The sequence below is a fragment of the Mirounga leonina genome, unplaced genomic scaffold (genome assembly GCF_011800145.1).
Source record: "Mirounga leonina isolate KUSES-001 unplaced genomic scaffold, KU_Mleo_1.0 Mir_91, whole genome shotgun sequence".
In the NCBI taxonomy this organism is placed as follows: Eukaryota; Metazoa; Chordata; class Mammalia; order Carnivora; family Phocidae; genus Mirounga; species Mirounga leonina.
Genome location: NW_023270839.1, coordinates 20,339,685 through 20,366,703, shown reverse-complemented (window position 1 = coordinate 20,366,703; position 27,019 = coordinate 20,339,685). Strand labels below are relative to the sequence as shown.

The window sequence follows — 27,019 nt, the reverse complement described above, 5'->3', positions numbered from 1 at the left end:
GAATTGATTGTAAATGTTCTGGTATAATTTGGAGCTTGAGACTACTTGGTCTTGTGACATTGCCATCTCAACTTGCAGTTTCTAGGTTACCTCAACAGGCAAGAGATTACAGGAGCATCATTCACTAGCTCTTAAAGTCTTTGGTCATTTACTATTCACTGGCCAGAACTAATCACCTGCCCCCACCCAACAGAAAGACATCTGGAAAATGTGGGTGGGGACTGCTTGGATAGCTAATGAGCAATATATATTTCAGTTACAAAAGGCAAATCAAAAAGGAGAAAAATAATTGTAATTTACAAAGGGAAGATTGTGTTCTTGTCAGACAGAGTACCCTATGACAGGTTTGGGACAGTGAGGATGTTTCAGATTTCTCAACTTCTCCGGCTCCTCTTGGGTATCTCCATTTCAATTGCTAATTACAGAGCATTCCAGTCACCCCCACCAATCTTACCCATTTCACTTTAGCTAGCTACATGATTAATTTCTTGTTCTAGATTTCTGTAATTTCAGTTTGTTGTTTCTGTTTTTCTCTCTTTCTCTTTGATCATTCATAGATTGGTACTCTTCTCACTCTTGTTGGACTTTACCAAACCCCAGTTGACCCTTGAACAACATGGGTGTGGGTCCACCTATACACCGTTGTTTTGTTTGTTTGTTTGTTTGTTTAGATAAATACAGTACTGTAAATGTATTGTCTCTTCCTTATGATTTTGTTAATAATATTTTCTTTGCTCTAGTTTATTAGAATATGGTATATAATACATATAATATATAAAATATGCATTAATCGATGGTTTATGTTGTTGGTAAGGCTTGCAGTTAACAGAAGGCTATTAGTAGTTAAGTTTTTGGGTAGTTAAGATTTTTGACTGCACAGTGGTGGGTTGGGGGGTGCCCCTAATCACCTGCCTTGTCAAGGGCCAACTGTATAAGCAATAACCTGCTTATATCGAATAGCTTGCTGTATTAGCTATAAACCCTAAATACTTTACCCTCAGTTGGCACGTAGTCTGAATCTTTGGTGGCAATAGGATTGCTTAACCAACCACTTGCTCCATCATCATGTGGATTGCCAAGAATTTCCCAGCCTGGGTTGAGGGAGTACTCATTGTTACTCTCTCCGTTTGAGCCAACTAGTTTCATACCTGTTCTAAAGGTCTTTTACTCAAGACACTACTTTCTGGTAAGAATTTCTGCATTAATTAGGGCTCTTTAGTTTCAAATAAAATAATTCAGAGTGAGCTAGTCTGATAACAATAGTAGTAACATTTAGTGAATGTTTATTTTGTACCAGTGCCTGGCACGTGATAGGTGCTTACTCTTTGTTGGATGAATGCCACATGCTGTGCTAAGTACTTCAAGTGCATTATCTAATTTAGTCCTCTCAATAAGTCCATGCTAGGATCTCTCCTTTTTATAGAACAGAACATTATGACACAGAGAGATTTAAAAACTGCCCACAACATACAGCTAGTAAACATTGGAACCAGGATTTGAACCCAAGCCATCTCATTTTTTTTGCTATGCTATTAGCAAAAAAAGAGAATTTATCATAAGAGGGTTGTTACAGAACCAAGGGCAGAAATTCAAATGGATTGCATGATGGGCTGGAACCAGGAGATAGAAAACTATTGGGAATCCAGGCCATATTCTTTGATTCTCCTCTCTGCTTTCCAGACTAGATGTGGTAACTTTGATGGGCAAAGGGAAAATATTAGCAAAGGGGTGCAATAGATCATTTCACTAATCCTGACTTTTTATTTGCCTTGGAAAATACTAGCACCATCCTCAACTTTGGAGGCCTGGCCAAATCATTCCATTTTGGTGGGGTCTCAATTTCCTCATTTATAAAATGAGAAGTTTTTACCACAGGATCCCTCAGGTCACTTCCAGTTCTAAAATTCTACGATCCTAAGTGAACTTTTTAGGGCAGAAGCTCATTAATAATAGATTTGAATGTGTGGGCTTGGGGGATAGAATAGAGGAGGGTTCTGAGGAAAGAGGGACAGAATAATGGTTTAAGTGGAGCCTCAGTGTTGAATTACTATTTAGAGCTGGTATCAAGTAAAGGCCTTTGGGGATATATAAATGGAGGACAGAAAAGACTTCTCGTCTTGACCAGACCCAGTTATTCTGAATAGGATCTCTCTGATCTATGAGAAGTACTCTGTGTGGTGTGTGTGTGTGTGTGTGTGTGTGAGCATGTGTGCGTGTGTGCATGCGTGTATGTGTGAGTGTGGGAAGTAGCCCCCTTGCACAGTGATTTAATCTGGTTTATCTCTTTTCTCAGCTCAGAATTTTCTACAGGGCTTTCACCTAGGCCACAGGAAGAGAGCCAGAGGGCAAACCCAAACATTTGAAAGGCCCAATGAGCAAGTCGCACATCCATAAAATGAGAGGTTTGGTGTGTGGAACCTCTGAAGTCCTGCCCCATTCTTAGCATTTTGTGGTTCTTGGTACTGAATTGAAAGCAGCTCTCCTCTTCCTGAATGCTTTGTCTTTGCACCAGACTTTGGTCTTTATTCCTCTTCTCTGTTTATACCTGGCTGCCCCGCTCCTTTTTCTGGGCCCCCTTTCTGCCTTGATTCTTCAAATCCTACTTGCTTTTTAACTCCTTTGGACCCTCTTTGTTTTCTTATATTTTTCTGCAGCCCCCACCCCTACCCCAACCAGATTACACCCCTGGTTTCCAGGTCTCCACCTCCATGTCTGCCCACTCCAATCTGCATCCTGGCTTTTAACTGAGGCTAAGTTAGCCTTGGGCTCCTCCAAGGGCCCCCTGGGATCCCCTATCACTGGTCCCTCTCACAGAAGCACACCTTTTTCCAAAGCCCAATGATCAGGTATTCAGTAGCTCAGGTGACAAACCTGTCAGGTTACAGATACTGTTTCCTGAAAGACCACACTACAGTGTCAGTGGCAACTCGGGCTGCCTCCCAGTGCCCTGCCCTCACCTGGCTATCCCACACAAGGTGAGAGTAACCAGAACTCACCTCTTCCCGGTGCTCACCTGGAAGCATGGCTCTGAGCTTCTGGCCTCTGCTGCTGCCACTATCCTGCACAGGTGAGCAGGGCTGGGGATGAAGGGGATGGTTGCTAAAAAGAGACTTAAGAATGCAGAGAGGGGTGCCTGGGTGGCTCAGTTGTTAGGCGTCTGCCTTCGGCTCAGGTCATGATCCCGGGGTCCTGGGATCCTGGGGTCCTGGGATCGAGCCCTTCATCGGGCTCCCTGCTCCTCGGGAAGCCTGCTTCTCCCTCTCCCACTCCCCCTGCTTGTGTTCCCTCTCTCGCTGTGTCTCTCTCTGTCAAATAAATAGATAAAATATTAAGAAAAAATAAGAATGCAGAGATTAACTGGTTTCTATAAAAGATAAAGGACGATGGGCAGAGACTAAGGCTAGGGAGAAAGTGAGGGGTAAGAAAGCAGGTCAAGACTTCCTGTAGGCTGATTCAGTAAAGGGACTTGGCTCGCCATCCCCTTCGCCTCCTCCTTAGATCCAAGCTAGGGCTGGGCTCCAGGGCAAGGCTGAATTGGGTTCTAGGCTCTTCCCCTTTAGTGAGCTCCTGTTTCTCTCTTCACAGTGACTCTGGTCCCTACTGGGATTCAGTCCCTGGACCCTGGTCTCTCCCTCCTGAAGTCATTGCTCTCCACCATGGACCAGGCTCCCCAGGGGTCCCTCAGCCACTCACGGTTCTCTGCATTCCTGGCCAACATTTCTTCTTCCTTTGAGCCTGGGAGAATGGGGGAGGGACCTGTGGGGGAGCCCCCACCCCTCCAGCCCCCTGCCCTCCGGCTCCACGACTTCCTAGTGACCCTGAGAGGCAGCCCAGACTGGGAGCCAATGCTAGGGCTGCTAGGGGATGTGCTGGCACTGCTGGGACAGGAGCAGACCCCCCGGGACTTCCTGGGGCACCAGGCAGGTGTGCTGGGTGGGCTCGCAGAGGTGCTGCTAGGAGCCTTGCTTCCCGTGGGACCTCCAGCCCCTACCCGGCCCCCGTGTACTCGTGATGGGCCCTCTGACTGTGTCCTGGTGGCTGACTGGTTGCCTTCTCTGCAGCTGCTGTTAGAGGGCACACACTGGCAGGCGCTGATACAGGTGCAGCCCAGTGTGGACCCCGCCAATGCCACAGGCCTCAATGGGATGGAGCCCACCCCTCACTTTTTGCAGGGTCTGTTGGGTTTGCTCACCCCAGCAGGGGAGCTGGGCTCTGAGGAGGCTCTTTGGGGAGGCCTGCTGCGCACAGTGGGGGCCCCCCTCTCTGCTGCCTTCCAGGAGGGGCTGCTCCGTGTCACCGACTCCCTACGGGATGAGGTCTTCTCCATTCTGGGGCAACCAGAGCCTGATGGCAATGGGCAGTGCCAGGGAGGTGAGTGCTGCCAGGTCTGGGGCTGGGCTGTGGCAGGGCAAAGAAGGGGTGAGATTGGGGGAGTCCTCTTCCTTACTGTTTCCCTCCTAGGCAACCTTCAGCAGCTGCTTTTATGGTAAGTACCTCTCTTACCAGGAGAGGAGTTCTGATTGGACCTGGGAAGTCATCAGCCTCCAGAGTGGAGGAGAAAACTGATGGGAGGGGTGTGGTTTAGGGGTTTTGGAGCGTGACTGTCTGGGTTGGTGTCCCAGCTTTACCTTACCTAGTCATGTGACCTTGGGGAGGTTACATTCTCATTCTATGCCTCAGTTTCCCTACTTATAAAATATAGATAATATTAGCCACCATAGAGTTGTTGAAAGGGATTGAATGGGTTGATACTGTATGTGTAAGCCACTTAGAACTGTGCCTCACACATAGTGTTTAATAAATACTACCTAGTAAAGATGGGGTATGGAAAGAAAAGACAAGACTGGATTCCTCTATCCCTTACTATTTCGGTACAACAATGCCAGAGCACAGTCAGACTTACTCACTTGCTCGGCAGATTTCCTGATATGAGGTCAACCAAGGGTTGGATTTAAGCTACCTAAAAGCATATGAAGAAAAGAGAAAGAAGGGAGCCAGGTGGACAGAAGGGACTCCAACTGGGCTGGAGTGATTCTGTGACTTGGCAGGACAGACCTCTCTCCCATTTCCAACATTCCAGTATTTAAACCAGTAAAACCTATTCTCCCAGGGACCTTTTGGAAAAGCCTATGCTTGCCACCCCCCATGCTGGGCTCTGGGCCAGGGTCAGAATGTTCGACTGGAGGAAATGTGAACTGACCAGATGCCGTCTGCTCCTCCTTCTACACCCAGGGGCATCCGGCACAACCTTTCCTGGGATGTCCAGGCGCTGGGCTTTCTGTCTGGATCGCCACCCCCACCCCCTGCCCTCCTCCACTGCCTGAGCACAGGTGTACCTCTGCCCAGGGCTTCCCAGCCCTTGGCCCACATCAGCCCTCGCCAACGGCGAGCCATCTCTGTGGAGGCCCTCTGCGAGAACCACTCAGGCCCAGCACCACCCTACAGCATTTCCAACTTCTCCATCCACCTGCTCTGCCAGCACGCCAAGCCCACCACCCCGCGGCCCCCTCCCAGCACCGCTGCCATCTGCCAGACAGCTGTGTGGTATGCAGTCTCATGGGCACCAGGTGCCCAAGGCTGGCTACAGGCTTGCCACGACCAGTTTCCTGATCAGTTCCTGGAGGCAATATGTAGCAACCTCTCCTTTTCAGCCCTGTCTGGCCCCAACCGCCGCCTGGTAAAGCAGCTCTGTGCTGACCTGCTCCCACCACCTACCAGCTGTCCTGAAGGTCTGCCCCCTGTTCCCCTCACCCCAGAGAACTTCTGGGGCTGCTTCTTGGAGAATGAGACTCTGTGGGCTGAGCGGCTGTGTGGAGAGGCGGGTCTGCAGGCTGTGCCCCCCAGCAATCAGGCTTGGGTTCAGCATGTGTGCCAGGGCCCCACCCCAGATGTCACTGCCTTCCCTCCCTGCCACGTTGGACCTTGTGGGGAACGCTGCCCAGATGGGGGCAGCTTCCTGATGATGGTCTGTGCCAATGACACCATGTACGAAGCCCTGGTGCCCTTCTGGCCTTGGCTTGCTGGCCAGTGCAGGATAAGTCGTGGGGGCAATGACACTTGCTTCCTAGAGGGGTTCCTGGGCCCTCTTCTGCCTTCTCTGCCACCACTGGGACCATCCCCATTGTGCCTGGCCCCAGCTCCCTTCCTGCTTGGCATGCTATCCCAGTTGCCACGCTGTCAGTCCTCTGTACCAGCCCTTGCCCACTCCACACGCCTACATTATCTCCTGCGCCTGCTGACCTTTCTCCTGGGTCCAGGGGCCGGGGGGACTGAGGCCCAGGGAATGCTGGGACAGGCCCTGATGCTCTCCAGTCTCCCAGACAACTGCTCCTTCTGGGATGCCTTCCACCCAGAGGGCCGGCGCAGTGTGCTACAGACAGTCGGAGAGTACCTGGGACGGGAGGATCGGCCAACCCCGCTGGGCTTTGAACCCACCGCCAGCCCCAGCTCTGTTATAGACAAGATGGAGCTGCTGGCCTGCTTCAGTGTGAGTGATCTGCCAAGGTGAAAGCCCCTGGAACAGAGGGAAGGGCCTCCAAATGGTTTCTCTAATACAGAGAGGATGATAGTATAGTATACTACAGTGACTGAAGCACCTAGCTCTGGAGTCAGACAGGCTTGGGTTCACATCTTAGTTCTATGATCAACCTTGGACAAGTTATTTAACCTCTCTGGGCGATATTTTTTTTATCTATAAATGGGGGAGAATGATCATGTCAATTTTTTGGGGGGGGTAGCTGTAAGGATTACCTAAGATAAGACATGCTGTGGGCTTATGTAGATAGCAGGATACATAAACATGCAATGAATGGTATCTCATTATTCTGACTCTTTGACTCTCCCCCTTTCTGCTCCAGAAAGGAAAGGGATCAAGTTGGAGGGCTCTAATTCTGTCCCTAGAGAGCAAGAATTGGAGGCTGGCAAAATAAAGGAAGATAAGGCAGAAATGAGAAAAATTCAGGGCAACTATAAATCGGAAGTCTTGGGTTCTGGGTTCAACTATGTCACAAATTAGTGTGGTGTTAGGCAAATAATTTAACTTAGGTTTCCTGGGCTTCTGTTTCTTCTCTGTAGAGTGAAGGGGCTAGAATATATAAATACTGTAATTAACTCATCGGTTCCCTGTTATATATAAGGCACTTTGCTAGGTTCTGTAGGGTATGTAAAGATTCCTTCCTCCATGTTAAGGCCCGCCATTCTCAAGCCCTGCATCCAATGAAATTATTTTAGATTCATAGTAATTTGGTTCAGATCTCCAAGTATTTATTTATTGATCCAGCAACGAACCTGGCATGGAAAAAGATACAGGAGAAGTTAGAGACATCATCCCTGGCCTAAAGGAGTTTAATATCTGAGGAGACACACATATAGCTTCAGATGAAGGACAAGCATCCTAGCAAGTAGAGTTGGAGCACCTGGGGAAGCTTCAGGAGGGACAGAGAAGATAGCTCTTAGCATCTTGTCTGTCTCCCCACCAGCCTGTGCTATGGGATCTGCTCCAGAGGGAGAAGAGTGTTTGGGCCCTGCAGATTCTAGTGCAGGTAACAGATGGAGGAGCCCATGGGTGGGCTGGGTCACAACCCAGTGAGGCCATGTCCACAAGAACTTCCCACTCCTAGGCATACCTGCACATGCCACCGGAAAATCTCCAGCAGCTGGTGCTTTCAGCAGAGAGGGAGGCTGCTCAGGGCTTCCTGACGCTCATGCACCGTTCCTGGGCCCAGCTGCAGGTAGGCATTGAGAGAGGGGGAACCAGGGTGGAGGGAGAAATCTAGGAATCAAGAGCACCTGGAACCCGGTGTGCAGAGGGCTTGCCCAGGGGAAGGAGGAACTCGAGAGGAGACAGCAAGGATACTGAGCATTTCCAGAGCCAGCATCCATTCCTGTGCCCCCCACAGGTACCACCATCTGAGGAGCAGGCCCTGGGTCGCCTGACAGCCTTGCTGCTCAAGCGCTACCCACGCCTCACCTCCCAGCTCTTCATTGACCTGTCACCGCTCATCCCCTTCTTGGCTGTCTCTGACCTGATGCGCTTCCCACCATCCCTGTTGGCCAACGACAGTGTGTAAGGACCCTACACCACTCCTCCTGATCCTGTCAGGGTCAGGCCGACCCCACCAGCCTAGCACAGCCCCTTCCTGAGATCCTCTCTGTTAAAATTAGGGAGAGTCTCCTTCTTGCCCACGACAGTAGGGGCTGCAGAGAGCCAGGGGACAACTGTTTGGAACAGGGCCAAGGGTTGAGACCCATTACTCTCCCCAGCCTGGCTGCCATTCGGGATTACAGCCCAGGAATGAGACCTGAACAGAAGGAGGCTCTTGCAAAGCGCCTGCTGGCCCCTGAGCTTTTCGGGGAAGTGCCTGCCTGGTCCCAGGAGCTACTGTGGGCAGTGCTGCCCCTGCTCCCCCACCTCCCTCTGGAAAACTTTCTGCAGCTCAGCCCTCACCAGGTAGGACGTGATCCTCTTAACTTGACTAGCCCATCTCCTGCTAGGTGGGACAGGAGTCAGTAGCATGTCTCTTGGTGAGCTCCTCCCCACAAGTGTCCCATAGTGACCCCAACACAAAGCTGACCTGCCTCATCTCAGATCCAGGCCCTGGAGGATAGCTGGCCAGCAGCAGGTCTTGGGCCAGGGCACGCCCGACATGTGCTACGCAGCCTGGTGAACCAGAGTGTCCAGGATGGAGAGGAGCAGGTACGCAGGTGAGTGGCTGTGGGATCAGTGATCAAGGCCACATTGGGAGAGAGGTGAGGATGGCTGCCATGGTGGGTCGGGGTCCTAGGAAGGAAGGGGCAAGAAAGTAGGCAGTGGCCCCAGGCAGTACTGGACTGGAGGACAGAGGCCTATCTATGGCACCCATATTTCCTAGTTTAGTGGTCAGAGTGCCTACTCTATGTACCTACGTGGTCCCCACTCAGTGCCAGCTTCCGTGACCACATGAAGGCCAGCTTCATGTCCTTCTCAGGCTGGGGTCCCTCGCCTGTTTCTTGAGCCCTGAGGAGCTGCAGAGCCTGGTACCCTTGAGTGACCCAATGGGGCCGGTAGAACGGGGCCTGCTGGAATGTGCGGCCAACGGGACCCTCAGCCCACAAGGACGGGTGAGCCCCTTGGCACAGGCCTATAAGACTCCAGGCTTTCCTTGGGTCAGTGTGGAAAACTTGCCCAGTCATCCCAACCAAGCTTGAGCGCAACGGTGCCATCCCTCCCCTGACCCCTGCCACCTCTGTTCCTTTTTCCATGGTCATTCTTATCTGTTACTACCTCTTCCTGACCCTATGCCATTTGGTCTATGACACCCCAAACATACCCTTTGACATCTTACACTCATTCTGTTCCTTTCCCATCCCTGGTTCTAAGCTCTAGCCCAGGCCCTGGGAAATCCAAATGTGGGATTGGACAGGAAGTTTAAGGTTCACTTGTCTTTTCTCTCCAGTCCCAAACCTTCTTTGGTTACAGGTGGCATATGAACTTCTGGGAGTGTTGCGCTCCTCTGGAGGAGCTGTGCTGAGCCCCCGAGAGCTGCGAGTCTGGGCCCCTCTCTTCCCTCAGCTGGGCCTCCGCTTCCTACAGGAGCTGTCAGAGCCCCAGCTTAGAGCCATGCTTCCTGCCCTGCAGGGAACCAGTGTCACACCTGCCCAGGTGGGCCTGTCTCACTCTCTGGCATCCATCCTCCCCGGCCCCCCGCCCCCGCCTCTGGGAACCCCAGTCAAGAGAATTATATTCAGGGATACCATCAGCTCCTCTGGAGCCTCCTCCCTTTTCTCTGTCCCAAGGAAGACTCCCTCATCCCCCTTCCTCAGATCAAGAAGAGCCTGGAGCCAGGCTCATCAGTGGGGGTGGTAGAGAGGGAGCTGGAAGTTTTGGAGGGTAGCCCTAGGGATTTGTTTCAAACCTGGCTGCCAGGACCTGAGAGCCGGTGTTTCCTGTCCCATCCCACCTTAGGCTGTTTTACTGCTTGGACGGCTCCTCCCCAGGCATGATGTGAGTAGCAGCAACTTCTCAACATCCCCCAGAGGTTCCTGTCCCCCTTTCCCTGGCTCCCGCAACTGCCCCTTTCTTCCCTCTAAGCCCCTCACACCTGCCGCGCGCGCGCGTGCTGTACTGTGCTTGTTGTCTTCCCCCCCCCCCCCCCCCCCCCGCCCTGCCTCTCTTCTTCAGGACTCTTGTCTCTCTTGCTCCCCAGCTGTCCCTGGAGGAACTCTGCTCCTTGCACCCTCTGCTACCAGGCCTCAGCTCCCAGACACTCCAGGCCATCCCTAGGCGAGTTCTGGTGGGGGCCTGCTCCTGCCTGGCCCCCCAATTATCACGCCTCTCAGCCTGCCAGACCGCAGCGTTGCTGCAGACCTTTCGGGTATGAGAGTGGCAGGGAGGATGAGACACTCAGGGATGTGGGCTCTGGGGAAGGAGGAGGGCATCTTCCCTGTGGCCAGGGAAGGCCTCCCACACCTCCCCACTTCCTTACACACACACACACACACACACACACACACTGCGAATTGTCATGCAGGTGAAAGACGGAGTTACAAACATAGGTACGACAGGTGCCGGTGCAGCTGTGTGTATCCCTGGTCAGGTACGTGTGGCATCTCCCAACTAAACTCCTCGCCATGTCCCAGGGCAGTCTCGTATGGCTGGTGCTGCCTCCCACGCTCGCCCTGAGTGGCCCTGAGAGTCCAGGCTGGCTCTGTGCCCACCAAGACATTAGCAGCCCTCCCCAGGTCCAGAGACAGGGCAGCGTGATCCACAATGGCCTAGCATGTCAAAGCCAGAAGGGTCTGAGAAATCTTCCAAGCCAACCAGCCTGCTTTCAGATAAAGAGCAAAAATCAGAGAGGACTTTAGTCTGCCAGGTGCCTAAATGGCAGCAAGACTTGCCCGCAGCCACCTTCGATGGGAAGGCTTCCCGGCGTGCACGGCTCTAGCCGCGGAGGCCATCCATCCTCCTCCTAGCTTTGGTCCCTTCCTGCCCCGTGGCTCCCCGCTCCCCTATCACGACACTGCTACACACATCCCCAGCAGCAGCCCACCCCCACCACCTGGCCAGACTGCCTGCTTCCCCTGCTCCCGCTAAAGCTGCTGCAGCTGGACTCCACGGCTCTTCTGGCCCACCGAAGGCGCTATCGCGAGCTGCCCTGGTCCGAGCAGCAGGTAGTTCTCCCCACTTACCCCAGGACTACCCTCTACGTTCCGCCCCTTTTACCCATCAGCCCTGGATTGGGCACGTTATCCCGAGCATCCTTTATACTTTATAATGTGACTTGCTTTACTCTTTCCTTCTCCTTCCTCCCTAATGCCCCATTCCCCCCCCCACCCCCCCCCCGCGCGCGCTCTCTCTCTCTCCCTCGGAGGAATGTGCATTTGGGAGAGTAGGAGGCTGGTGGGACCCACAGGGTGGGGAGGCAGGACTGGATCCAAGACATCTTAAGTTCTTAGGCAAATACCTCTGCTGGGGCGCTGCTCCTCTTTTTCCTCTTGTAGGCACAGTTTCTCTGGAAGAAGATGCAGGTGCCCACCAACCTGACACTCAGGAATCTGCAGTGAGTAACTTGCATTGGCGGTGAGTTTAATTTGACTAACATTTTTTGAGCACTTATCATGCGCCTGGCACGATGTGGTATGCAATGGGAGATGTGGGGACGAAGGATGCCTCATCCCAGCCTGTGGGCCTTCTCTTGGCTCCTCCTCCCTTCACCCTCTTGCCCTCCCACAGGACCACAACTACCCTGATTAGTTTAAGGGACTCAGAAAACCTGTGGTCAGGTCCCGGCCCTGACACGTATTTGTGATCTTAGGCAAGTCATTTAACCTCTCTAAGCTTCAGTTTTTTTCTTCTATAGAATGAGAATTAAAACAGTACCTACCTCATAGGATGTGGTTGTGAGGATTAAGTGACATAAGGCATATAAGGTACTTAATATATAGTGCCTGGCCCCGTGCAAGCTCCCAATAGACATTTGTTGTTGTTAGTTTGATCCAGTTCATTAATCAGAACCACTGGCCAAGCAGCAATGAACAGGAATAAGTAAGTATACCCTAACCTCTACCCACAGTGAAAGAATCATGGACTTCAGAATCTAAAGACATAGCTCTTGGCTCAGTTTACCATGTTTGTAATAGAATGATGTTGGGAACGTCTCTTGACCTCTGTGAACGTTTATTTTCCTCTCTGATAAATAGTGATGATGTGGGGAGCCAATGAAAATATCTATGGAAAAACATTTCTCAAACTATAAGCTACCACAAATGAACATCTGTACTTGTGTCGAGAGTGTTGATACAAGGAGCAGACAGACCATGGCATGTGTTGAATGAGCATCTATCCACTCACAAACCTACAGGGCTCTGGGCACCCTGGCAGGGGGCATGTCGTGTGAGTTTCTGCAGCAGATCAACTCGATGGCAGACTTCCTCGAAGTAGTGCATATGATCTATCAGCTGCCCACCGGGATTCGAGGGAGCCTGGTGAGAGGGGTGCTTAGGCATTTGTTGGAGCAGGGAGGCAGGGACCCTGGATACAGAATCCAGCCCCCATGCTTAACTCTGTCCTGACCTGTTTCTCCACCTTGTCCTACAGAGAGCCTGTATCTGGGCAGAGCTACAGCGGAGGATGACCATGCCTGAGCCAGAGCTGGCAACCCTGGGGCCAGAACTGAGTGGGCTAGACACCAAGCTACTCCTGGATTCACCGTAAGTAACTAGAGATACTGGCTTCTTAGGAGTTTCAACTTGGGGTAAAAGATCTGCCCTTAGGAAGTGCCCTTAAGGTGGTGGTTTTCTTTCTGATGGTTCCCTAACATCAGTTATAGCCCAAAGTAGAGGATTCTATTCAAAGTTGCTCTATGTATTGACTGGCTCCCAGAACATGGCCCCAACATGGGACAGCTGAGGGCGGGCAACACTATGATGTGGCCCGCCAAGCAATCATAATATAATAGGCCACATTAATAGAGATAGAATATCTGAACTGGAGGGAGGCAATGGTCCAATTCTGCCCTAGAGGACTGTAGTCTGCTTAAGTAACCATGTTGTCAGTGTGTTCAGTGGAGTACAGAAAGAGAACATGTATGAAACATGCATAATAAATGCCTTCAAATACCCCAAAGGCTACCAAATAGAAAATAGATTGGCATGTTTCTGAAGGGCCCTGGTGGGCATCACAAGGATGAGGGAATAAAAATCAGATTCTTGCAAAATATAAAGAAAATTGAGGTAGTGAATTCCCGACTTCAACTTTCAAGAGCTATTCAAGCGTAGGCTGGATGGTCCCATAGCAAGAATGTTGTAGAGCGCATTCAAGTATGGGTAAGAGTTGTGGGGAGAGAAAACTCATGAACCTGAGTCCTCCTAAAACAGACTCTAGGAGTTTGTGAGTATCTCTCATAGGCTTCTTTTTCTATTTTACCCCCATCCCTACCCCATTGCCATCTGATCTGTAAGTCAGGGTAGAAAACGGCTGGTGTTAGTCTTCCTAGGGATGAGGTGACGATAAAAGCGGTTGACTCCATCCTTCATTTTTATAGGCCTTTCCACAGATTTTGGCCTTTGTGCTACATGGCCTAGTTCCAGTTCCAGAATTGGCAACCCTAGATAGAGTGTAAAATATCACTTCTAATTTTGGGACAAGAGGGCTTAAAAAAAAAATTCAAATCTGTTTAAATTTATTGGTCCTTGGAGATAATTTAGAATTCCAAGGACCTAGATAGGGTGAAAGATCCTAGACCATGAGTTGGAAGACCTGAGTTCCTCATCTGTGAAAGAAAAATACCTGTCTTACCTCAAGATCTTGTTATAAGGATCAAATGAGAGAATACCCAAAAGAACTTGGTAAACTGTGTAACGCTATGCAAATGAGAGAGGACCTCCTCACAACAAGTAGAGGAAGGGTGGCACTGTGGAAGAGAGGAACTGGGAGTAAGATCCCACCACCTCTGGGAGCCTGTTTCTTAATCTATACGGGGCGGCGGGGGGGAGTTTTAATGATATTTAATATTTGGGGTTTGGATTCCATTAGATGGTAGGATCATTGGTCATTTCTTCTCAGGAAGACTAGAAATATGTCATTCCTTTTGTTCTCTCCCTTTAAACACTATGATGGGAATTGCATCTGGGGCAATTTGATATCAGATCCTGTCTAGGGCCGTAAGGTTTGGTCTGATGTTACCTCTTTTGTCTGGGCAATGTGGCCCATTTCAGCAGGGCTCATTTTTGAGGGCCCATGTTGTCAAACTGCTGTAGGGTCCGGTTGATGGATAGACTGTCCAATGACTCTATCATGTTGGTGGTGGAGCTGGTACGAGGAGCTCCAGAGCGACTGCAGACACTGACCCCCCTCCACCGGGCAGCCCTGGCAGAGAGAGCACTACAAAACTTGGTAAGGGTCCAACCTACCAGACTCAGAACTGCTGCCTGGATAATATTCACCTCTCAGACAATGCTCTCTGTCTTCTAGACACTTTTGATGCCGAACAAAATGTTCTTGTCCACAAGACCCTAGCTCCTAGATCTACCTCTAGGTTCCATTCCTTGAGAACCTGCTTCCTATTTCTTGTCCACATTCATGGGAGTCCCAAAAATTCCTTGGATTCCATCTCCTAGCCTTTCAGCCTCCTCCTATCTGGGCTCCTTATTTAAGGAAGTAAACACTGCTATTGTTTTGCCATTGGGAACTGGACAGAGAGAAAAATCAAAGGTTTTGGTGTCTTGATCAAAGAGTCTGGTCCTGAGTCAGAGATGCATTATCCCAAGGCCTGATGCCCCTCTCCAGGCTCCAAAGGAGACAACAGTCTCAAGGGAAGTGCTGGAGACATTGGGCCCCTTGGTTGGATTCCTGGGGATAGAGAGTACACGACGGATCCCCCTACCGATCCTGCTGGCCCATCTCAATCAGCTGCAGGGCTTCTGCCTAGGAGAGCCATTTGCCACAGAGCTGGGATGGCTCCTGTTGCAGGAGCCTGTTCTTGGGTATGAACCTTCGGGAACTTCCAATTCTAACTCCTTCTACACCCACCCTCTTAGCCACTATCATCAGTGGCAGCTCACTCAATACACTCGAGGTTCCTTGGAGCCCTGAGTCCCCAGTCCTTGCATGTCCTCTTTTCCCCTTCCTTTCCCTCACAGTTCTCTTAGCATCCCAGCCCCTGATCTTCTTCCTGTCCCCCAGGAAGCCGGAGTTGTGGAGCCAGGGTGAAGTAGAGCAAGCTGGACGCCTAGTACTCACTCTGTCTACTGAAGCTATTTCCTTGATCCCCAGGGTGAGGTGAAGGAACAAGGGAGGGAGTAAGAGCAGAGAGGGGACTGGTGAGCTGGTTCTGGGGAGCTAAGGCCAAGGAGGCTGAGGGCAAGGGATGGGAAGCCTGAATCTGGGGGAAACTGCTAAAAAGAGACAGGACTTTGGAATTACAGCTGCAGCAGCTGGCCCTGACCTTCCTAGGTCTCTGCACCCTCCATCTACCTTCTCACGCAGGAAGCCTTGGGCCCAGAGACCCTGGAGCGGCTCCTAGAGAAACAGCAGAGCTGGGAGCAGAGCAGAGTTGGACAGCTATGTGGGAGGCCACAGCTTGCTCCCAAGAAAGCAGCCTTGGTAGCTGGGATTGTACGGCCTACTGCAGAAGATCTCCCAGGTGAAACTACCCAAATATTCATATGTCTATTGGGGTGTATAGGACACAATATCCAGCAATGTAGTCATAAGTTTAGGCTCTAGGTATGCTGTGCCCTTTAAGTAGATTTGCACACTTTCTGTTCTCTGGGCTTGGGTTTTCTAATCTATAAACCAAAGTGGTTAGAGGGATGATCTACAAGGTCTTTTCCAGTTCTAGGGTTCTATTGCCCTAGAAATTTAGAACCTATTGCATTTTTAGCCTGGGACTTCCCCTTTCCCATTCTCTTATCCCTGTTAACAGTGTCCCAGCTTCCAGGCTTGGCTCTATGTTAGAGTATGGAGCTGTCTGCTGGAAAGATGCTTAGGATGTAGGAGGGAGACCCTGTGGGGCCAGAGACCTGGGTTCTGATCTACACCTGCCATTAAATCCCTAGGCAACCTCCCTCAGTCTTCCATTTATACAATGAAAGGCTTGTCCTTTCTAGTCACTTACTTGTTCTAACATCCTTTGAGTCTTACAATTCTCACACTAGAGTAATCCTTTGGTCCATGGTGTCCACACTGCCCTATCCAAAGGTGGGAGGGAATCATTCCTTCTATAGATATTTCTCTGGGCATAGTTTAGTTCTACACTGACCCCTGTGCCTGCCTTACCCCTTCAGAACCTGTGCCAAATTGTGCAGATGTACGGGGGACATTCCCAGCAGCCTGGTCAGCAACTCAGATTGCAGAGATGGAGCTCGCAGACTTTGAGGACTGCCTGGCATTATTTGCAGGAGACCCAGGACTTGGGCCTGAAGGACTACGGGCAGCAATGGGCAAGGCAAAACAGGTTAGGTTATGGAGAGGCCAACATGAGGAAGCTGGTTGGGTGCAATTATGGGACACAAGGGAATGGATAGCTGGGTAAGAGGTGGGAGAAACAGGAGATTAAAGAATTAGAGAGTTTGGATCCTAAGTAGGGGGTCAGAGGAGATGAGTATGGAGAAGAGGAAGCTAGTACAGTGGGTAGAAGGAAGAAAGCAGGGGTTCCAAAACTTACTGTTTATCGAAATTATCCAGGGAGCAGGTTTTTAAAATGCTGATGCCAGGGTCCCATGCTAGACTCACTGAAGAATCTTCTTAGGGCTCTAAGGTTCTGCATTTTAACAGGCATTCCCAGTGAGTCTGGTGCACATAAAAGTTTAGAACTCATGGACTAGAGTCTGCTATCTTCCCTACTGAGACTCTAGTGTCTTTCAGTAACACCTTAGTCAGAGGAACCTTAAAGCATCCTCAGCATACAGTTGAGGAAACTCAAGACCCAGAGAGGCAAGTGATTTGCCTACAGTTACACAGCTAAGGTCAGAAGCATGACTAAGACCCAGCATTCTGACTCCTAGACCATTGCTTTTCCATTCACACTGTTCTTCTCTTTCTCCTAGTTGTGGGGTCCTCCCCGGGGATTCCGACCTGAGCAGATCCTGCAGCTGGGTCGGCTCTTAATAGGTCTAGGAGAGCGAGAACTACAGGAGCTGATCCTAGTGGACTGGGGAGTGCTGAGCACCCTGGGGCAGATAGATGGCTGGAGCTCTGTCCAGGTAACACCTTCCCTTTTCCTACTACCTTCCAAACATCCATTCCACAGGTCCAGGCCTCCAGGTCACCTAAAGCCTAAGGAATATTTTTCCTGTCACTCTGCCTGGCCATTCTTTCTATTTTTAAATACCCCCTACTTGTGGCATTAGGAACTCTGTGATTTATTCACTTTGAGGCCCCAAACAGGTCAAACTCCCTCCTGCCTGTTTTCCCTGGCCTTCTCTTCTTTGGATTCTCAACCTTCCCCACGGCTATTGGATCTTCAGGTCTTAATAATACAAGTATGTAATCCAGTAGCACTTGTCACTTCCCTGATCACTTCCTCTTCCACGAATTCCCCATGATTTCTCTCCTTATTCTGTGCCCTCCATCCCCATCCCAGCTCCGGGTTGTGGTCTCCAGTTTCTTGCGGCAGAGTGGCCGGCATGTGAGCCACCTGGACTTCCTTCACCTGACTGCACTGGGTTATACGCTCTGTGGACTTCGGCCGGAGGAGCTACAACATATCAGCAGCTGGGAATTCAGGTCACCTGCAGAGGGAAGGGTGTGGGTGGTGGTGCTGATGTAAAGGTGGACTCACTGGGGTTGGAAGGCTCACGAAAGAGTGGTCCCATGGAGTAAGGGGCCTCATTGAAGCCATCTATACTCCCAGCTCATGACCATGGGCCCTATCACTGTGGCTGAATCTTCCTCCCTTCCATCCCACTCTTCCACAGCCAAGCAGCTCTCTTCCTGGGCAATCTGCATCTCCAGTGTTCTGAGGAGCAACTGGAAGTTCTAGCCCAGCTCCTTGTGCGGCCTGGCGGTTTTGGCCCCATCAGTAACTGGGGGCCGGAGATCTTCACCGAAATTGGCACAATAGCAGGTAGGGAGGCTGGACCACTGCTGGTACTAGTTGTCAGGGTTTGGTTTCCGTACCATGGGTGGAAGACTGCTGTGGAATTCTTAGGGTGGGAGTCCAAGAAGGTATTTAGGTAAGAGGTTGGAGATGTGTTGGGCAAGGTGTATGGTAGGGTACTTTGGGAGAGGTTGGAGAAGGTCTATAGGTTTGAAGAGAAGGGGGAAGGCCAGTAGAAGACAACGTTTGGATGCCCATCCCACTTGCTTCAACAGCGGGGATCCCAGACCTGGCCCTTTCAGCACTGCTGCAGGAACAGATCCAGGGCCTTACCCCTCTTGCTATTTCTGTCATCCCTGCTCCTAAATTTGCTGTAAGTATTGATGGGCTGGGGCGTGCGGTGACCACGAAGAGCCAGGGCCCAACGGGGGCCACAATGGATGCCCTGATTCCTGTCCCCACCCCCAGGTGGTGTTCAGCCCCTCCCAGCTATCTAGTCTCACAAGTGTTCAGGCTGTGGCTGTCACTCCTGAACAAATGGCCTTTCTGAGTCCTGAGCAGCGACGAGCTGTGGCATGGGCCCAGCACGAGGGGCAGGAGAGCCCAGAACAGCAGGGTGAGTTCCCAAATGCACAGCCTGACCCGCCAACTCCTGACCCAGAATCTGACCCTGAACTTGGTGCTCTCTGACTCAGGGAGATCCCTGGAATAAAGGGGTCTAGGCAGATAGTTTCCATCTATCAGTGATTCCTGGGGAACACAGTTGTAACATTCCTCCCATTCTCTGTCTCATTATAGGTCGAAGCACAGCCTGGGGCCTTCAGGACTGGTCACAACCCTCCTGGGCCATGGCATTGACCACCTGCTTCCTTGGCAACCTGCTGCAAACCTGTCTCCACAGTTAAAGAGAGAGCTGTTGGGAAAGAAACTTTAATAAAATGCAAATGGAAATGCATTCTAATTATCCTCAGGAAGCTGATAAGGAATATGGGTAAAATGCTAATGCTTTCCACCCACCTGAGAATCAGTGTTCCTGGCATGCCATATCTGGAGTCTTCTTTCCATCATAAATAACCCCACTGCTTTTTTTCCTTTCCTGGAGGCTAGACCCTCCTCACCCCAACCATTAGAAATAACACAGACAGCTAGAGCATAGCAAGGAGTCTTTACTAGGACAGAAGGAGTTGGGGGCATCCAAGGCAAGTAGAATGGGCCACATTAGAATGAGCAGAACTCCTGGGGATCTTGAGTCATCTTCTGGGGAGGGGGATTTAATGTTTACTGTGGACAAGAGGTGGAGGGATGCGGATATCCTGGCCTCTCTCCAGACGCCGTTCACAATCAATCAAATAGTTTACTCCATCGATGACCAGCTGCACCAGCTCCACCTGAAGGACACTAACCCTTGACCTCTGCTTCCCATAACTTGAGTTTTATTCTTTAGCACTGATTTGCCTGCTCAAGGAACTCATTTCCAGTTGCCTCCCCACTCAACCTGAATTTCATTTCAGATTCCTGGGGCCCACTCACTGTCATATTTCAACCCCCACAGACCTATGCCTCTCCTCACCCTAATCCCTAAGGATCTCACCTCTGACTTGCCCAGTCGGTCCAAATTAGAGATGTCAAAGACACTGCCTGTGGCAGCTGTGTCCACTCCTCCAGTACCACGCTTTTGGAGCCTTAAGTTCTCCAGGATCTTTGGGAAGCGGCTATCCTAGAGGGGAGGAGATAGGGGTTGGGGCGGGGTCAGTAGGGGGCAGAGACTTGTTTTACCCTGAACATGCTCAGAGCTCTTTCCCCTGACATTTTCCAGACATAATATGTCTGGCTCCTTTCCAAAATGCTCCCACCCTCCCATCCACACACAGCCACCTTCCTCACCCACACCCTGCTCTAACCCCACAATTCCTTTACTTTGCTTAGCAGGGGCAGTTTGACGTGCACTCCTGCCCGAAGTCCAGTGCCCAGGTTAGACGGACAGGTCAAGATGTATCCCAAACGCTCATTCCACATGAACTCCCAGCCACGTTCCTGGATCAGCCGTTCCACCTGAGTCCATAAAGGCTCTGTTAGTGAAAAGTCAGGGATATGTGAACCCTCCCTTAGCCAGACCTACAGGAACTCTAAAAGTATATCTAGAACCAGAAACTTGGGCTGTGAAAGAATGACATTGCTGTGTGTGTGTGTGTGTGTGTGTGTAAGTGGCTTGTTATTATCATGCATACAAGGTAATTTTGATGTTGCAAGGCCATAATGGTGAGATTACAGCAAAATATCTTGTGTGTGGAAGAAGAGAAACTTGGGAGAATGATGCATTCGGGATGATCTAGGGAAATGAGTGGAGGTGGTAAACTGAACTGAGAAAGGGATGATTATTCAATGAGCTCAGCATGCATGGATTATCTTTGCTTTGCTAATGAGCCTAGAGTTTGGAAGGGTTCTTTCACACATAAAATGAGGGTGTAGGCTTTGCAATAGGAAGAGGCAAGAAAGCCTTCTGTTAGCTGTGGGAAAAGTACATGTGAGAAGGCAGAGAGAAAGGTGCAAACAGTCTAGAAGAACCGGACTCATACTTATGGGTGTGCAAGAGGGGTTGGAGAGGGGAGTATGGGAAGGGTGTTTTGTTTCACTTCAGCATCCTAATCATGGAGATGACCATTAGAGTTCAAGAGATGGGGATCTGCCAGAGTGATGGACATGAAAACTACCTAACATGAGTAAAGGGGACCCTATTCATAGTTCAGGAAAAATCCATGGCATGGGGGGAGGTTATCTAATAGGCTGAACAAGAGGAAACCCTTCCATTAAAAAATAATAACAGGGAATGCCTGGGTGGCTCAGTCGTTAAGCGTCTGCCTTTGGCTTAGGTCATGATCCCAGGGTCCTGGGATTGAGCCCCGCATCGGGCTCCCTGCTCAGCGGGGATTCTGCTTCTCCCTCTCCCACTCCCCCTGCTTGTGTTCCCTCACTCACTGTGTCTCTCTCTGTCAAATAATAAATAAAATCTTTAAAAAATAATAATAATAATAATAACAGGATCTAACACTGAACATTTACTATGGGCCAGGCATGTTACATGCATTATCTCATTTGATCCCCACAACAACATAAAATGTAGGAAGCTTTACTATCCCAATTTTACAGATGAGAAACCTGAGGCATATCATTTGAAAAGTACTCCCCTACCCACTTAGAGTCAGAATATGTTATCTGTTATTTGCCAAAAACAGTAAAAACTTCCCAGCTAGAATTTAAAAGAGGAGGAGCTCTCTGTCTTTACAGGTCCAAAATAGAATTGTATATATGAGAACATACAATAAGAACTGGGTTTATGGGGATTTCTAATCTAGAATAGAATATGGAGACCTAATCCATGTAAGATTAAGGAATTCTGTAGAGCCACACATTCTGGAACTTAAGCCATTCCATCTTCCATTTTCCCCGGTCTCCCTCCTACTCTCAGCTTAAACCCTAGACATGATACTTTAGCAAGAATGACAGAATCCAGAGCTAAGGCCTACCTTGGTTCAGAACTGGGTAGTTACAATGGAATCACGAATACACCAATCTTTCACTCCCTACATTGATCCAGGCTCAAACTTTTCCTTATCTGCACACTCCCCACATCCTGGGCACTGACCCACTATCTCAGTTATTCCTTCTTTGTCTTATCTGGCAACTGCTTTATTTACCTTAGGCTCCTAACATTCTTTCTCTCTATTCTTGGGTGACCATCTATCCTGGTTTTCCCTGGACAGTCCTGATATATTGTCCTGAAGTGATTGACAGTGATCCCCTTTGCCATCAAAAGTGTCCTGAGTTGGTTGATAAATTATACAGTCTAGTCTTTGTTTTTTCCTTATGTCCTCCCACCTAGTTCCCTTATACATTCTTCTCCAACCTCTTTGAGGCCTCGACAGAATCTTTCAAACACTCTCTTCATGTTGCCACCCTTCTCCATGGAGATGACCCGTGTATGATCCTCCTCATTCACCCAGATCAAGAAGTTCTTCTCATTGTTGTGCCTGAAAGCAGAAAAGAGGAAAAGACAGGGATCAAGAGGCAGGTCAAGAACTGGAAGAGACAGAGGAATAAAAGGCACTTAACAGCATGGGGACAAAAGAGGTAAGGTAAGCCTCATACCAGATCCCACGAGCATCTGGCCAGTCTCGAGCCATTCCTGCTGCAGTCAGCAATGGGGACACAGGCTTATCAAATAGGAAGTGATCCTGAGGCAAGTAAAAGGACTTGGTTTAAGAATCTTCACAGTAGCCCCTGGGCCTCTGTCTCATCTGGCCCACCCTCCCCTCTGACTCTAATTTCCATCTGCTCCTCAATCCTGCTCCCTCTCAAGGCCCCTCACATCAATAAGCTGCTGCTGCTCAGCCTCTGTCATCTCACTGAGCCGATAGTAACGTCCAGCCAGGTCACCCTTCAGTCCACTCAGTGCATCCACTACAACACGTTCCACTTCTCGTCGCTCTGCCCGAGTGCAGGCTGGAGGAAGACTGAGTCCGCGGATACTTCGGCCAGTTCTGACTCTCGAGGACAATACATACCTCTCATCAAAGTAGCCAGAACGGATCTAGGGAATCAGAGAAATTAATATAAGTCACAGACACAGTGGGTGGGAACTGAGGGCCTAGGGGAAGGAGAGACCTTAAGGACTGTAGGGACCCTCACTGCATGCACTGGAAGGAGAAGTTCAACGAGCAAGTACTCCAACTGAAGGGAGCATTATGAACCCTCCCTCAAACTGCTGACTTTGGGGTATGGTCATTCTCATCCACCCTCTCCTCTCCATATCCGCTGCTTCTTAAGATACAATTCCTCCCCCCACACCAACACTAAAAGCTCAGCAGTCTAATGACTCCGAGTCAGGAAATAATTAAGGTGAAGGGATTAGAGAAACAGTGTTGTACATGAGGCAATGCAAATCAGATGGGGAATATCTGACCTACCTTGCTGGCATCCAGGTCAGTGGTATGTTTCATTGTTTGGGGGTCATATCCATTGTGTCGCTCTTGTATCACAGGATCAAACAGCTCAGCAAATACCTGATGGGGAATTAAGAGGGAGAGGGTGGTTAAAAAGAGGAGATCCCTTTTCAGGCTTTAGTTGTGGATTGATTTCACTGGGTCAGAAAACGTGAGTATGGAAGGTCCAGCCTTAAAGGAAAGTGAAGGGTCTGTAGGGGGAAGGAGCTGGGATTACTGGGAAGATGAGTTGGGTCACCAGGGAGACTCTGGGGGCCCCCTACCTCATAGGTCTCCTCATCTCCAGCTACCATGCCCACAGTCTTGATGAAGGGGTGGCCGGGGTTGTCCACGCCAGTCTGGATACACTGATCTAGCGTCCAACCAGTGGGTGTGGTCTTGTCGCAGAGCCGGGCATAGACTGCTGGGGTCAGGTGACTGGCCATGCAGTTGTTGTGCTTTCGGAGGTCTGGGTACTCAGCGCTAGGGAGGGGGTACCCAGTAACCATGGAGGGAGGGCACAGGGGGCCTAGACCCAGTGCAGTCACCTGGGAGCTATCCAGTTATCCATATCTGGCTTTGCTCCTTGTGAGGAGGGGAGATTAGAGGGGGCCTAAACCTTGGTAATCTCTTTAGGGACTTTCAGGGTCTATTCTTTCCCAACAGTTCTAGCTTCCTCTCAGCGACCGGCTCAATTCCCCCAGATTTGCTCAGTTCTTTCCTACCATTAGCACAGCATCAGGGATGGGGGAAGGGCAAGACCAAAGAGGGGAATTCAGGAAATGGGGGGAAACAGCAGGAAAGGAGATGGAGGAAAGCGAAAAGGATAGTTACTGGTCTCTCAATTAGGGATTTGGGCAGAGTAGGGGCAGCCAGAACTCACAGGGCCAGAACGGGTCTTGGGGGCGGGGACTGCGCGTTACAGGTCCCCAGGAATGCGTTAGCCTCACGGTTTTGGCCTCAATCCCTAACCCACTGAGGTCTCCAGATTGCACAGCACTCCACTCCAGAGGCTTCGTGATTATAACCCTTCTCTGTTGCCCGGGTCCTCATCTCCATCCCCATCTTCGTTCCCGTCACCCCCCCCACACACACACACCCCTGCGCCTCAGACACTGATACCTCGGGGGATACAGCCTTCGTCGTTCACTGGCAGCTCTTACAGGTTCCGGGCGGAGCAGAAACCCAGCGGCTAGAGACCCAGCTCCAGCCAAAGCCAGGAGCCTGAGCCCCGGGCGGGCGGACAGCAGACGAGAGAAGGGACCAGCCATGGCTTGAGGGACCGGCTACTCAATCCCGAGGCTGGAGCTGGCGCAGGGCAGGAACGGGGAGGGAGGATGCAACCAGGAAGATTGAGGGCCGGAACTGGGTGCGAGGCTGGAGCCGAAATGGGGGCCGGAGTGGAGGCTGGAGCCGGAGACGGAGCGGGTTCCAACCAGACTGCAGGAGAGGCGCAATGAGCTAGCGGCGGGCGGTGGAGGAGAGGGAGGCCCCAGCTGCAGTCTCCAGGGGTGGGGCTCATGCAGGCCCCGCCTTTTCGCCTGCGACCAAGCTAGGTGTGCGGGGGCCGAGGTGGGAAGCACCGACAGGTAGATTAGGGGACCAACTCTAGGCTGGGGACGCGGACCCACCTGAGACGAGGTCGCCCAGATTTCAGCACCAAGTACAGGACAGCACCCGAGGGGACCCGCGAAAGGCTAAACACCCTTCCCCCAAGCCTCTCCATTTAATCGGGAACCCGATTCGTCACTCTGGGTGTTAAAGGGTGACATTGTACAACCTCTTCTCTAGTTTTCGGCCTTCCCCAGCAACCTCTTCATAATCTCAGGGGAGGCGGCCGTGGGGAGAAACCGCGGAATAAGTACAGATACCAGAGAAAGACAAGAAGGAAGCACAGAGAGGCAGATAGTGGGAAAGACGCCTGGTGGCTCAAGGTCACCTTTTCCTTAGAACCAGGAAGAGGACGAAGGCACCCTTCTGCCACAGCTGTGCTATTCTTACAAGGTTGTGGAAGAATTCCCTGAGAGGAACTCGAGAAACATTAACTCTTATCCCATTTATATTGTGTTCCCTACCCCCACTCAGCCCCCAAGCCTGAAGCCCTGTCCTGCCTCCACTTCTCATGATCTCCAGCTTTCCTCCCCCGCTCCCCTCCTCTCCATCTTCTACTTCACCTTCGAACTTTTAATTCTTCGTGCTTTATCCAGCTTCAGAAGTGTTTGCTGCCCACAGGACTCCCTCTGAGTATTCTCTGCAAGCTTGCCTACCTGTTGGTCGCCCTGGGTATGGAGCTGGGGCTGGGCAGGGAATCGTTAGTTTCCTCTTTCTCCTCTCCCTTCTCTTCCCTCTTTGTACCTTCCAGTTCCTGGGCTGGAGGGGAGTATAAGGTGAAGTGAAGGGTGTGGTAAGATGACGACGTGTAGGAATGGGACAGGCAGGCACAGGTCTCCAACCACCACAAGTGTTGCTTCTCTTAGTTCCCTAATGCTGTTTAATACAGAGTGTAAAGGGGAGTGGTGTTCAAGGGCTAAAGTTGCCAGGGAATCTCTGCCTTCCTACTGGTCTTCTGTCCTCTCTCCTCACAAGGTGTGTATTCAGATTTGAGAGGGTGTGTTCCCACAGTTCAAAGTGTGACTTACATGTGACTTGACCTTTGTCCTGGCAGGAAAGAGAATGAATGCTGGAGCCAAAATAGAGATGTGGGGCTTCAGTATGGAAAGTCAGTTAAGGTGGGGTACGTATGATGGTGTTAGTCCCTTCTCTCAGCTATCTTGGTGTACCCACAAGATAGTAAGATACTTGGAAATCTTATTTGAGAAAGATAAATTCCCTTCACATTGTCCTCTGGCCCCACTGATGAGACCCCACCCCTATACTCTGATTCCCTTTATTCCTCTCAGTCTTCTCCTGTGTTCCTTTTCCTCCCTCCCTCATTTCTTGGTATCCTTAGAAGCCATCCCCCTCTCTTCTGTGTCTGTCACTTAATTCCTTCTTCTGGTAAGAGAACAAATATCAGAGAATAGAGTTCTACAATTAGAGTCACTTTTGGAGAGATGGAAAATGTTACCTGTGGGCTCAGTGTCTAGGTTAAGGAGTAGTTATGAGCAAGCAAATATAATTACTTGGAATGGTGTATATTTACCCAGATAAAGAAGGGAGATAATCTTTCAGAGCAGTAGGGTTGTTATTTGATTGAGAGGGTGGTTACTAAGATTAAAGAGGTAGGAAACAAGAAGAGAGAATTACAGAAGGAAAAATAAGACTTGCCCAGAGGAATAGAGAAAGCACTCAAGTTTGGAGACTAGCTGTCCAAATTTGAGTACTAGCTCCGCTGAGAAAAGACATGTATTTGTGTACTTTTCTTATTCCCTGTGAGCCTCTAACAGCCACATAATGTATTAATGCTCACTTTAAAAAATTATCCTATGGCATACAGGAAGTAATTGATATATATATATATATATTTGATTTCTTTAATGATAATGATATCAATACTACTTAACATTTATAAAGCACTTTACAATTATAAGGAAGTCTTGTATGTATTATTTCATTGAACTGGATTGTTCTAATGGATGACCAGGGACTGAGCCTACATTTTTCCGGGGGGTGGGGGAGGTGAGAAGACAAGTTAATTAACTAGAAGATGTTTTAATAACTTGTTTGAAGGGTTGGAGTGGTGGAGAGAACATGAGCCTAAGCAGAACTAAGGAGGATTCTATTTCCCTTAGGGACGGTCCTTAGAATCATCCCTATCTCATTCAGGATGCCTTGGGGTCAGTATAATGAGGCACCTGACTGAAAAGTGGTAGGATCCCTGAAGTTGCAGAGGAAAAACATGGAACTTGGGATTGTCTTGGCCAGGGAAACCTAAGTAAGAATGAAAAGATAAGAATAAAAATGCAGGGGCGCCTGGGTGGCTCAGTCGTTAAGCATCTGCCTTCAGCTCAGGTTATAATCTCAGGGTCCTGGGATCGAGCCCCGCATGGAGCCCCGCATGGAGCCCCGCATGGAGCCCCGCAT

General features: G+C 50.2%; 2 protein-coding genes across 3 annotated transcripts; one reads left to right on the top strand and one right to left on the bottom strand.

Moving 5' to 3' along the window:
* The first annotated feature begins 2,821 nt into the window (after positions 1-2,821).
* Positions 2,822-18,993, top strand: STRC (stereocilin). Its single transcript, XM_034994012.1, has 29 exons — positions 2,822-3,067; positions 3,586-4,371; positions 4,462-4,486; positions 5,233-6,487; positions 7,479-7,541; positions 7,620-7,730; positions 7,899-8,065; positions 8,263-8,449; positions 8,588-8,703; positions 8,967-9,099; positions 9,458-9,640; positions 9,944-9,982; positions 10,185-10,352; positions 10,509-10,574; positions 11,023-11,148; positions 11,479-11,537; positions 12,339-12,462; positions 12,575-12,687; positions 14,236-14,371; positions 14,765-14,961; positions 15,161-15,251; positions 15,464-15,620; positions 16,264-16,433; positions 17,026-17,181; positions 17,562-17,704; positions 17,896-18,044; positions 18,293-18,390; positions 18,486-18,633; positions 18,816-18,993. The coding sequence occupies exons 1-29, from the start codon at positions 3,022-3,024 to the stop codon at positions 18,920-18,922; spliced, it is 5,319 nt and encodes a 1,772-aa protein (XP_034849903.1). The 5' UTR covers positions 2,822-3,021; the 3' UTR covers positions 18,923-18,993.
* Positions 18,994-19,163: 170 nt separating this feature from the next.
* Positions 19,164-24,482, bottom strand: CKMT1A (creatine kinase, mitochondrial 1A). Of its 2 annotated transcripts, XM_034994009.1 has the most exons (9): positions 24,119-24,482; positions 23,281-23,479; positions 22,982-23,077; positions 22,384-22,605; positions 22,164-22,249; positions 21,922-22,045; positions 19,935-20,069; positions 19,609-19,734; positions 19,164-19,405 (listed from the first exon to the last, which is right to left on the bottom strand). In XM_034994009.1, the coding sequence occupies exons 1-9, from the start codon at positions 24,265-24,267 to the stop codon at positions 19,289-19,291; spliced, it is 1,254 nt and encodes a 417-aa protein (XP_034849900.1). In that variant the 5' UTR covers positions 24,268-24,482; the 3' UTR covers positions 19,164-19,288. The 2 variants fall into 2 exon arrangements, with proteins under 2 accessions (XP_034849900.1, XP_034849902.1); XM_034994011.1 differs by lacking the exon at positions 23,281-23,479 and having other exon boundaries at positions 24,119-24,198.
* Positions 24,483-27,019: the final 2,537 nt, after the last annotated feature.

Coding starts and splice junctions, on each gene's coding strand:
- STRC (XM_034994012.1), top strand. CDS start 3,022: ATGGCTCTGAGCTTCTGGCCTCTGCTGCTGCCACTATCCTGCACAG. Junction 7,731..7,898: donor GTTCCTGGGCCCAGCTGCAG/GTAGGCATTGAG, acceptor TGCCCCCCACAG/GTACCACCATCTGAGGAGCA. Junction 8,450..8,587: donor TGCAGCTCAGCCCTCACCAG/GTAGGACGTGAT, acceptor GCCTCATCTCAG/ATCCAGGCCCTGGAGGATAG.
- CKMT1A (XM_034994009.1), bottom strand. CDS start 24,267: ATGGCTGGTCCCTTCTCTCGTCTGCTGTCCGCCCGCCCGGGGCTCAGG. Junction 23,480..24,118: donor CGAAGGCTGTATCCCCCGAG/GTATCAGTGTCT, acceptor CCCCCTCCCTAG/CGCTGAGTACCCAGACCTCC. Junction 22,606..22,981: donor CTGACCTGGATGCCAGCAAG/GTAGGTCAGATA, acceptor CTGATTCCCTAG/ATCCGTTCTGGCTACTTTGA.